The sequence below is a fragment of the Mytilus galloprovincialis genome, chromosome 3 (genome assembly GCF_965363235.1).
Source record: "Mytilus galloprovincialis chromosome 3, xbMytGall1.hap1.1, whole genome shotgun sequence".
Lineage (NCBI taxonomy): Eukaryota > Metazoa > Mollusca > Bivalvia > Mytilida > Mytilidae > Mytilus > Mytilus galloprovincialis.
The window spans coordinates 16,583,336-16,595,836 of record NC_134840.1 but is presented as its reverse complement, the minus strand read 5'-3'; the positions used below and the strand labels follow the sequence as shown (position 1 = coordinate 16,595,836).

At 31.6% G+C, this 12,501-nt stretch overlaps 1 protein-coding gene across 4 annotated transcripts in view; it reads right to left on the bottom strand.

Moving 5' to 3' along the window:
- The window catches only part of LOC143067273 (uncharacterized), an 80,175-nt gene extending 68,097 nt beyond the window's left edge, over window positions 1-12,078 (bottom strand). The window contains exons 1-7 of one of the 4 annotated variants that reach the window (XM_076240399.1): window positions 11,862-12,078; window positions 11,357-11,427; window positions 7,126-7,196; window positions 2,318-2,380; window positions 1,703-1,851; window positions 1,071-1,201; window positions 59-194 (exon numbers count right to left, since the gene is read on the bottom strand). In XM_076240399.1, the coding sequence (XP_076096514.1) occupies window positions 59-194; window positions 1,071-1,201; window positions 1,703-1,851; window positions 2,318-2,380; window positions 7,126-7,135 (489 nt within the window). In that variant the 5' untranslated portion in view covers window positions 7,136-7,196; window positions 11,357-11,427; window positions 11,862-12,078. Of the gene's footprint in view, window positions 1-58; window positions 195-1,070; window positions 1,202-1,702; window positions 1,852-2,317; window positions 2,381-3,402; window positions 3,434-7,125; window positions 7,258-11,356; window positions 11,428-11,861 lie in introns of those variants that run through there. The other 3 variants (XM_076240401.1, XM_076240400.1, XM_076240398.1) reach the window with 3 other exon arrangements.
- Between the last annotated feature and the right edge of the window lie 423 nt (window positions 12,079-12,501).

Genomic DNA, 12,501 nt, shown 5'->3' with positions numbered 1-12,501 from the left:
AAAGTATTTTAAATTAATTGTACAATGATTTGAATATCTCTAGTCATAGTATCCATACCTGCTTCGGGAAGCCTTCTATTCTTGCTATGAAATTTTCAAAATCTCCACGTGTATTTTGGGGTGTTATACTAACTAAATAGTCTGGATCAATGTGTGGTCCTTCAAGAAAATTTATTGGATTCAAAGGATTGTAGCTGAAAACAAAATCAATGTTGTAATCCACAGTTTATACAAAAATCAAAACTCAAAAACCATATGCTGCTAAAAGATGTAACAATGTCAGAAGATCAGAGGTGAAAACTGCTTTTATTTCATATATTTTTCAGTATGTCATAAAATCCTGTTTTGTACATTCGTATCACTATTGTCAAAAACCGTTCGTAAATACTATTTGGAAACTAAGATAGTAAAACTCAGATATACAATATAAAAAAGAAGATGTGGTATGATTGCCAATGAGACAACTGTCCACAAGAGACCAAAATGACACAGACATTAACAACTATAGGTCACCGTACCGCGGCCTTCAACAATGAGCAAATCCAATACCGCATAGTCAGCTATAAAAGGCCCCGATAAGACAATGTAAAACAATTCAAACGAGAAACTTAACGGCCTTATTTATATAAAAAAAAATGAACGAAAAACAAATATGTACCACATAAATAAACGAAAACCACTGAATTACAGGCTCCTGACTTGGGACTTCTAACATATACTTCATCGAATGAACTAAACGGTGGTACGTGAATCATTTAATACACCATGTCGTTTACTCTGCATATAATATTCATTTACACATATTTGATACACCATGTCGTTTATTCTGTATATAATATTCATTTACACATGTGTTGTACATTGGTAGCAGACTGGTCAAGTGACAGTCCAGAACGATCTTCCCTACATGTAAAAAAGCAATGTATCGTGCCCGAAACACAAATGGGAAAAATATAAAAAGTAGAATCCCTAATATTATTCTATATTCTTCCCCATAGGATTTTTAAGTACTATACTATACTAGTCGATATTAGTATAGATGAGTATCAGTGTCAAAATAATATGCTTACTCTTTCCAGTTATAACCCTCTTGATATGTTTTGAGGAAATTCTCAAATATATCAAAGTCTATTTTATATTTTGCAGATAACGAATTTCTTGGAATAGCAGCAAGTTGTTGAAGATAACCGTCAACAGCATTCTACAAAAGAAACCAACCAGCATGAATTTCGTTTCATAGAAAAATAAACGTATACAAAAATTATGAAAATACAAACTGTTAAAAGTTAAACAGCAAATATGCAATGACAAAGCTTAATGCAACTTTCCTATTTCTTCAAAAATACGGATCTTTGGGTTTAATAATTCTTATTATGATGTATAAACTCCAATTTATATCTGTCTGACTCGTATATATACGGAGAAATATTTTGAATTACTTTGCATATACTAGTACAAAAAGTAAAATAACAAAAAAAACGAACTCCGAGGTAAATTGAAAACGGAAAGTCCCTAATCAAATGGCAAAATCAAAAGCTCAAACACATCAATAATGTAATTACTTTTTTTGGTAAGTTCAAATATGTACATCTAAGTATTTGAATGTCTACTGTATAAATATATTGGTGATACCGTTATATAATTTTATCTTCTCTTTGTATTGGTATATAATCATAACGTATAGTAAAAGAAAGCCTGATACCTTCCACCTATCGAACACATCTAGTGAATAATCGTCGAGTCTGTCGTCATACTTATGTATGTTTATACTAGTGGCGAATTGTGGATTCTCTGAAAACAACCAGTTACTGAAGTCCTGCTGTAACTTATCCAAGTCCTCCTCTAGAGTGCCTGTAGTTAGACATCAAATTTTACTAAATATTGGGTTTATAGTGTAAATAAATTGGGTGAAACTTTTATATCAAAATAACTAGACGTAATGGAATGGTGTTTATTTTAAGTTAATTTTTCAACTCCTTTTTATACACAAGACTTTGGTCGGGTTGTTGTCTCTTTGACATATCTCCCATTTCCATTCTCAATTGTGTTTGTTTTCGTTGCCGTCTTATAATAACTTAATAAGTAAAAACTAAATAAAACTGGCTTCTCAAGTTAGTATATATCCTAATGAAGTTTATCAATTTAAAATCTGTAAGTGTTTTATATCGTGTTGTTGTAAAATAAAGAGATATGATCTGTAATGATGTATCGTTATACAGACAGTGACATAGTTAGTTTGTGTATAAAATAGTCCACGCCTTATACTAATCATGACAACGAATACTTAATAAGGAACTAGGAAGATGTGATAGTTTACCTTCTATGTAAGATATTGTCGACAAGCACACTACAAACACTATAAGAGCTTTCATGTTAGAACCTGTAAATCAACAAAAAAGTACAATAATATTTATACTGTACCATTTTTGTTTGTACTTGCATTTTCTGTCTTGACATGTTATTTACGATTAGTGTTTTGTTTTCAACCCATTTTTTTAAAATTCATTACACATTTAAAAGCTATGTTGTGTTGAAATTGTGCATTTTATTGAATATACCGAGACAACGAGTATAAATTACAGTCAAGTCTTTCAGAAATATGTAAAAGGGGTGACTTTATTCTTAAATCCAATAAAAGTCAAATAAGACGGACTGCAGTAAAATAAAAGGAAATTTCCAACCTCTTATCGTCAAAGGGGGGAAAACAACTTCAAACACATGGCATATGTATTAAAACCACAACACTATTTTTTTTTGGAGATATGGCATACGTAGAACCGGTTTGGTTATCTATTATATATATATATAAGTACGTCTGAGTCCGTGACAACTCTACAACAGATGTATCAATCGGATCACCAGCAATGATGGTGATACATGGCTGTATACATCATGTATATACAACTCGTCCAAACATCAACCCAACAATGTTAGATCTGTAAATTTGCTTTCGCAAATTTTTTGTTCTTCCCTCGCCGGGATTCGAACCCATGCTACTGCTTTCGCAAATTTCATTTAAAGATCTAACATCAACCCAACAATGTTAGATCTGTAAATTTGCTTTTGCAATTTTTTTGTTCTCCCCATGCTGGGATTCGAACACATGCTACTGAGATATCGTGACACCAAATCGCCTGCACTTTAGCCGTTCCGCTAGACCACACGACCGTCTGGGCTTCACAATAATAAATCTTTCGGTGGCCGTGTGTTACCTTTCCTCGTCAGTTTTAATCTTGAGTCGTACTATAGTATATGATATATAAGGCATGGAGATGTTATTGTTACAGATCAGCTCAATTATCTATAGTAAAGGATCCCACAAATTAATGCAAGATACAGTCACAGAAAATAATAAATTAATGCAAGATACAGTCACAGAAAATAAAATATATATATACTTACCTCGATCGTTATACATACATTATTTTAGTAAATGTATAAACAAAAAATGCATTTATAATGATCATAGAAGACAACAGACATTTTAACCACAATAGATGTTTAATTTCAGATTAACACTTAGTTAATTTCCGATTTCCGAAGTAGTAACCGTGTATTTTGTAAAAGTTGTATAATTGCGAATGGTCGTCCACCAAACATCCAGTACTTACATTTAGTTAATGTGTTGTTTTTTTGTTGTTGTTTTTTATTCAAAGCGACAAGAATTCATTCAAATATGCATAAATACTCCAGAAATTAATTCGGTTTTTAATACATAGGCTACTTATTATAAAAACAGCCAGGTTTCTTTGTTAAGTTTTTATAACCACTCCAGTAACGACCTGGTATGTCATTGATGTGGATTTTATATGATTCAACTTCACAAAAGGACAAAAAACAAATATTTACTAAAGTACTTTAAGTATCACTGTTTCGTGGACTGATAACATGGCGCAGTATTTCGTAAAACGTGATCAAAATTTGAATTAATAGATTATGAAAAACTACATTTTGCTAACATAAAAAAAAAAAAACTCTTTCTGAAATTAGAGATCTACAAACAGACTCAAAGTCTATTTGGGTACAAATGAATATGACAAATGCCAGAAAGTTAATTGTTGGGAGTTATTTTCTACCTCTATCTGATAATGGCACATCCATTGAACAACTTAAAATTTCACTAGATCGGATAAACCAAAATACAAATCATTCTTGGTGACGACTTTAATCTTGGGAACATCAACAGGAATATTCCATGCACCATCCCTAGCAAACCAGATATCAAGCCCCTTTAACAACTTCTAAACATTCTAAATGAAAATTCACTTGAGCAGATTGTAAAAAAGCCCACAAGGGGATACAGACCAATTGATCTTGAACTCATCAAGATACCAAGCATAGTCAACGAAGTGGAGCCTATGCCAACTATCGGGAATGCAGACAATGGTATCGTCTATGCCGATCAGCACTATTTCTAAAGCGCAACAAAAAAAATACAAGAAAAACTTACCAGTATAAAAAGCTAACTTGGAAAACAACAAAGAAGAAGTAAAGAAACTCCCACAAGTAATCGAAGGTCATTATCACAGCCTACCGATGAACTGTGGAATACATTCACAGAATGGCTACTTCAATCAGTCAAGAAATCATCCCCCGGAATACAACCACACACAACACAGCTTAAAAATCATGATAAAAAAGTTAAAATAGATATAGGAAGGTGTGGTGTGAGTGCCAATGAGACAACTCTCCATCCAAATAACAATTTATAATAAAAGAACGGTCAATGTACGGCCTTCAACACGGAGCCTTGGCTCACACCGAACAAAAAGGATTACATAAAAGGAGCAAACACTGTCGGTATAAAATGAAAAAATAAAAAACTTTAAAATAACATAACAAAAAGAAATGTGTCATGCCTACTGGAATAACATCGAAAAAATGATATTTGACCTACCAGTAGAAGAACCATACGACAACATCAGACAAAAAACAACCTAAGAACTCATTCACATACATTAAAAATATGAAAAATGACAATGCAGGCATTGCTGCACATAGAAAAGATGGTAAACTAACTGATAACACCTCTAATAAATCTAACATCCTAAATAGTCAGATTCAAAAAGCATTCTCCGAAGAAACATCAAGTGAGCCTATTCCGGATAAAGGGAAATCAAACTATCAAAAAATGAAAAAGATCACCATTTCAAAGAAGGGTGTAATATTATACTGGACAAGATCAATACTAATGAAACAACTGGTCCAGAACAAATTTGCGGAACAGTACTTAAGCAAATGTCCGTCCTGTATTTAAAAGGAGGATAAACACAATTCAATAAATTATAGACCCATATCACTCACATGCATACCATGTAAGATCATGGAACTCATTAAAACCAGTAATATGATGGACTACCTAGAAAATAACAAAATTGTGAACGACCTTCAACACGGATTCCGAACATCAAGATCATGTGAAACCCAACTCGTATCTCATTCAAGAACTAGTAAAATATATCCAAACTTACTTAATGTGTGATGTACTTTGCAAAAGCATTTGACAAAATATCTCAAAAAAGACTCGTCTACAAACTAAAATAGTATGGCATTGAACACCGTAAAATGGATAAAAGATTTTCTCACTTCTTACACGCAAACAGTCATTATTGATGGTGTTCAATCAAGCAAAATATACGTAACATCTGGTGTTCACCAAGGAACAGTTTTGTGCCATATCCTGTTCCTTGTGTATATTAAAAACTTTAATGAATACATTAAACACAGCACCTAAGATTATTTGCAGATAACAGTATAGTGTATAAAACAATACGAAACAAAGAAGACACAAACAAAAAAAAATACAGACAAAAACTGCAAGAAGACATTACATCAGCAGCCAAACGGAAGAGGTACTGGTTCATATCATTGCGTCCGGACAAGTGCCCAGTCCTTCAGAAAACAACCAAGAACACCCTATTTAAATTTGACTATACTCTCCACCAACATGTACTGCAAAAAGAAATATCTGGGCATGACCATTCGAAATGACCTAAAATAGAACAAACATGTGAACAACATCACAGCTGCAGCCACACAAAAGCTCAATTACATTAAGAGAAACTTAAATGTAAATTCAAAAAGATTTAAACAAAAAAAGCATATATAGAACTTGTAATACCAAAGCTGGAATACAGCAGCTGCGTCTGGAAACCACAAACTAAATCACAAACACACCAACCTGAGATAGTCCAGAGCAGCGCAGCTAGGTACACATGCAACAGATGCAATAACACAAGCTCAGTCACTGAAATACTGCAAGCACTTAATTGGACAACTCTTGAGAAAAGGGGAATACGCACACGCATCTTCATCTTCTACAAAATCATACACCATCTTGAAGCCATATACCCGACAGATCTACTCACACAATCCGATACAAGAACACGACATTATCCACATATTTATTCTTTCAGACCAATTACATCCACTAAAGATTTATACAAATACTCATTTTACCCAAGAACAATATTACAATGAACAATGTTGTTTTTTGACACATTTCACATTCCCTTCTCAATTTTAAAACTAAAAAAAACACGGTTTTACAATAAATAAGTTTTGACGTCAAAAGCATAACTCCCTGTTTAAGATAAAAATACATACATTTTCTCAGCGACGATATAGCATTGAGTGTTGATAGTGAAATTAAACAGCAAGAATGAATCTACCATAATACAAGTTGGCCTCACCCATAATATGAAAAGTATAGACTTCCAATACATGGACAAATAACATTTAATTATAAGATCGTTTTGAAGACATTTCATGGTTAATAAATGTGACGAGAAATTACATTAACAAGGACGTTTATGAACAATTTATTTGTCGGATCTGATTTTTAATGGTACATATAAGTATTTTGGACTATATCGAAGTCTGTATTTGATTTTGCAAAATAAAAAAAAAACAGTAATACTGTATGCTAAAGATTAAGCATGTTTAAGAAATAGATAATGTTGACCTTGTCCTAGTCAATCCTTAGAAATATTACAGTCTATGGAATGTAAACAAAATTAAGTTCTGTGAAGTTTGTCCTGATCAATCCTTAGAAATATTACAGCCTATGGAATTCAAACAAAATTAAGTTCTGCGCATTTTTTTTTCAAAATAAACTGAACTTACCGTTCCGCATGAATCAACACAGAAAAGGGTCAAATCCTAATTCCTATCCACTTCAGGTTATATTCAGGTATCTGTATAAGCAATTTAAAAATAGTTATAGGCCCAAAATGTTTGTGTTGCTATCAATATAGCTTGTGACTTTACATTAGATAATAAAACACGTTTGACTATACAAAACTCATCGTAAGTTTAACGATAATGTAAGACTAATTTATAATCTGAAACGATTTAAGCCGACGCTATCAAAACAACCAAAGTCTTCTTTATGTCTATCAACAAACGCCAATCTACGCTTGAATTAAAAATTGTTCAGAGAATTATACCATGGGAACAATAGAAAAAATGGCGTTTAGAATAAAAGCGTGACAGAATTTGTATGTTTAGAGTGTTAACATCGGTTCCCATTGCCATTACCGATGGGCGATTTAAGGTAGCACAATACAAAAACAACTTAATTTTATCAAAATTTCATTTTCAGCTGTTTTTGTTACTTCTTAATATTCCAAAAGCACAGAAGAAACATTTATTTACAAATACAAATACAAATATTTTTATTGGCACAAACTCATTAACAATAAATGGTTAAGACCTATAGCATTACATATAACTATAATAATTGACATGGTAGAATGAAAGGTTCCATGATAATATATCATGCTATTATGAAAAACTACAAAATGATGTATCATATAAGATCACTATTTCTTATATTTAGACACTCTGATATGAAAGAGGAAGACAGTCTAAGTAATAATGCTGAGCTATTATTAACCAATAGAGATATTTTTTCATCAACAGTAATGTTACGCTGTATTTGAAATATAACATTTATTTTATTTTCTAATATTTCTCGCTTTGGGGTAAATCTATTACATTTTAATTAGAAATGTTGTTCATCCTCAATTTCCCCATTTTTACAGACAGGACAGTATCTTTCCTCTCTGGGAATATTTAGATGTTTTCCCCTTTCAATCATTAAAGGATGTGCCATTATGCGTATTTTGCATATTGTTGCTCTATCATTTAAATTGTTTAGTGAATCAACATATGAAGGTCTTGACCCATTTTGTAGACTTGACGAAAGAAACTGAGCTTAGAAGACTCCTGTATGTTTGCATTTTGATTTTGCAAGCACTGATCACAAATTCTCTGATTTACTTGTCCCAAGTGCTGCTTTGTTAGACAACTTTTTTCAACAAGATATGAATATCCTAATTTTTGTAAAATGCACTGAGTTTTTAGGATCCAGGGGTTTGAAAATCTTGTGGCACAGAAAATTTGATTTACAAGGGTATTTTCTGATGAAAGTATATGCCCTAAAAAAAATTATGCTTGAAAAAACAATTTTATTTTTGAGTGGAATTCTACCAAGCTCAGCACGACAAGCATCATTTGAAGCCTTGCAATGAACACCAAGTGCTTCTTTGATAAATTTAATGTGTAATTTTTCAAAGGGTTCAGAGTCCCTTAAGGATGAGTTAACACCCCAAATTTCAGAACAGTACATAAGTATAGGTGATATTAATGTATCGAACATTTTTTCGAGTAGTCTATATAGATTATTGAGACCAACAGTTTTCTTTATTTTGAAATAGGCCTTTCTTGCCTTTTCCATAAGAGTATTAATGGCTAAATTGAAATTTACCATTACATTTTATTACAATACCTAAATAAGAATAATGACTAGCAGTCAGTTCAATACAAAAATCATTGTAAGTAAATTCGTCCAAAAATGTTTTAACATTTGAATTTACATATCTTGCACTGTTAATGAGTTTTGATGATAATTAGTTTTATAAACAAATGTACGTGTCTGACTGATACAAGATAAAAACATGTGGGCAGTACTTTGTGGTTAATCAATATAATTATTTGATAGCTTTATGACCACTGACCAGCAATAAAAATAACAGTTATGAAAAAGAGGTGGATTAGGGATTTATGGGAAAATGAAGTTATTGAATTCCAAATAAAAATACATTTCTTTATTGGAGCTGCCAGGAGAAAAAAAACACATCTGTTCGGAGATATAGGGAGAATCAAAATATAAATGTACAGATATTAAACAAATATAATTGTACAACAATTAATGTTTTTGATGTTTATACTAGAATATCTTAAAGGGGCACTAGCTACGAGATATATAAAAAATCTAAAGTTTGATTTTTTTCTATTCAATCAATAATGAAAGTGAAATAGAGAAATAACAATTCGCTTTTTGCAGCCAAAAAGGTTCAATTTTGTCAAATTATGCTAAGAAACATTGATAATTAGTTATTCACATGCAAGTGAATGTGGCGACCTCTTTAAATCCGTATTCATGTGAACTTCAATTTAACCCCTAGCTAGAGATTGACAACGCATGCATTTTACGTGTAGAAAAAGAATGTCAACAATGAAAGTGAAACTACGGTAAATCATTTGATTACTAATTCAATGCACATAAAATCATTCTTATACGATTAAAAACAGTGAGAAACAACTATTTTTAATCTATAAAATAAAATCAAACACACCTATAAAAATCCAATTGCTCGTGTTGGTTTAATCTATTCATATCTTTATTTATGTTTACATCGCTTATATGGTCATCTGAGGTCAAATCGATAGTTAATTAGATAGCGTCTGGACTAAAATACACACGAAACGAAACTATATATTATCTACCCCATGCTCTATAAACTGTTTATTTTAGACTTTTGATAGTTTGGATAAGTGTTTTACATCGTTTTAAATCAAATATGAGAATTTGAGTCAAACCGGTGACCATAAATTTGACAGCTAGAGCCCCTTTAAGGAGAATGTTGAAATATAAATTCTTTTTGAAAGAAAATACAAATTGAATATTTCATTATGAAACTGCAAACATGAAAAAATGTACTTTGTGTAAAACACCATATTTTCATTGTATACAATTACAATTTTAGAAATCCCCCACGTGGATCCTCTAGACTGCCCAACTGATCATTTTGTGTACAAAGCATAACTTACTTTTTGTAACAATGCAAAAATCAAAACATATTATTTTATGTACTAAATGAATAAAATCCATATTGAAGAAAGTAAATTCAATGTGTAATTAAACTTCTGAGATCATTAATAGTAAAGGTTTATCATGGTGGGCGGTGTTTTGACCATATCTGTAGCAACTGACTTCCAGCAAGGTCACTAATGATATAACATCTCCCGCCAGATCTGATTTTTGTTGCATAGGGTGTCTATTTTCTTTATATATTTAGAATTGCTGAAATGGAATGCTTTCTTACTGGTCAAAACCTAATTGATTTTTGATTAAAGGCCAATCCTTAAGTATCCCCATGGTACATGTTTGAATTATATTGAAGTTAATGGGGTACAAGTAGGAAAATTCTTATTTATTCAATTGTGACACATTCATTTTTGTCATGAAAATGTAGTTTTAAATGAAATTAGCTCCTAGATGGGTGCCCCTATATGCCTATTTTTCACACATGTTGTTCCTTGACCAGTTATCTTCAAAACTGTGTCTCAGATTTCCAAAAACATCAATAGAGGCTGAGCAAATTTTATACCCAATTGAATTAAGTGATCTCTTATGAATTGAGGTTGCAAACTTCATTGGAGGTTTATGAGAGAATGAAATACAATAGGAAAAATCTGAGACACAATTTTGGAGGTCAAACTGTTTTGTACAAGAATCTATAAAATATTTTGGGATGCTATGAATAACAAAGAAGCTAAATTCATTCAAGTATGGACATCACAATATAGCAACTTATTACATAACAATAAATTATATTATAATTATGTCATAATGAAATTATCACCATTTGAAAGATTAATTTTTCTTCTTTCTTTTGGTACCTCATTTATAAAATTCAAAGTTGAAATGAAGAAATTACATCAGTTTATAGTTGTCTGATTGGGGGTGAAAAAATCTTTGTATTGTGCTACCTTAAGTTTGATATTATTTTTTGTTGTATGAATTAATGAAGTATTGCCATCGTCTTATTACACATCACCTGTCTAAAATGTTCCAGGAAACACTATATATGATTATTTTTTACGGAGCATATGAAAACACTGAAAAAACGGATTTACACTGCAGTTTCTCCTCCTTAATTATCTGGTTTCTTAGCATTTTTTATATTTTGAACAGATGTAAACCGATCACGGCTTATAAAGTAAATAACATACTTTTTATGCTCTTACAAACACATAGTTGATAAAAAGTGATAAATGTTAATCTTACCATACTATTATAGTCAAGAACATGAATTTCTGGTCAAGTAAGACGTAGTTCCTGTCGCCAGATGATCTGACCTACAATAAGAGTCTTTACGAAATTTGCAATGATAATACATTGCCATCATTAATCTTGTCTTTTCTCTTTTTCTATGAATATATAATAAACCAATAACGGGTTGTGCATTTTCAAATTGACATATTACGTTGAAGAATTCTCTACAGGAAAGAGGTAAGTAAACTCCCGTTTCCCTGTATGTTTGTCCTACATGCAGAAGGTGAACCATTATCATTAATGAGTCCATAGCAATGCATACACAAACAGTTTTCAAAAGTTTTACATATTTCCTCAAAATGTTACTAAACACTACATATTGCTGTTGGGTTTATTTTTTATACAATATTCAGGATAAATTGGTCCTATTTGTTTCTTAGATTCAAGTTTTTTTTTTTTGTTTTAAGATTTTCGAAAATAAATGTGTCCTGCTAAAAAGTGATAAAAATTAACATACCTAAGATAACTGCAGCGTTGATGATGCTTTCGTTGTCATCGTTTTACATCGTTTTACACGTAAAATTCCTGTAATTCTTTCCTGTCCTTACATTCAATGCTATGTGTCTGTTTTTTCTCATACGAAATGGTTGATATGACATGAAAATAAACATTAATCATGTTAAGTTTGTACATTTTTTAAAGAAACATATCTTGTATCTTTTAATACCTATATCTGTAATCATGGTAATTACACTAGATAAGCTATTATCAAGTATTACTGATCATAGCGTAGATCCGTTATCTGAAGGTTTGTAGTGGAATTCCTACGCGATAAAGTGATAAACTATTGACACAATAGTATATATATATAATAACTTTTCGGTTTTTTTTTTAAATCCTAGAAGTCGAAACCAAGATCACAATCAGTGTTTTACATCTTTTTGCCGTTGCATTTTATAACTATGTATATGGTGGTTGTGTGGTCTAGCGGGACAGCTACAGTGCAGGCGATTTGGTGTCACGATATCTCAGTAGCATGGGTTCGAATCCCGGCGAGGGAAGAACAAACTATTTGCGAAATCAAATTTACAGATCTAACATTGTTGGGTTGATGTTTAGACGAGTTATATATATATATATATATATATATATATATA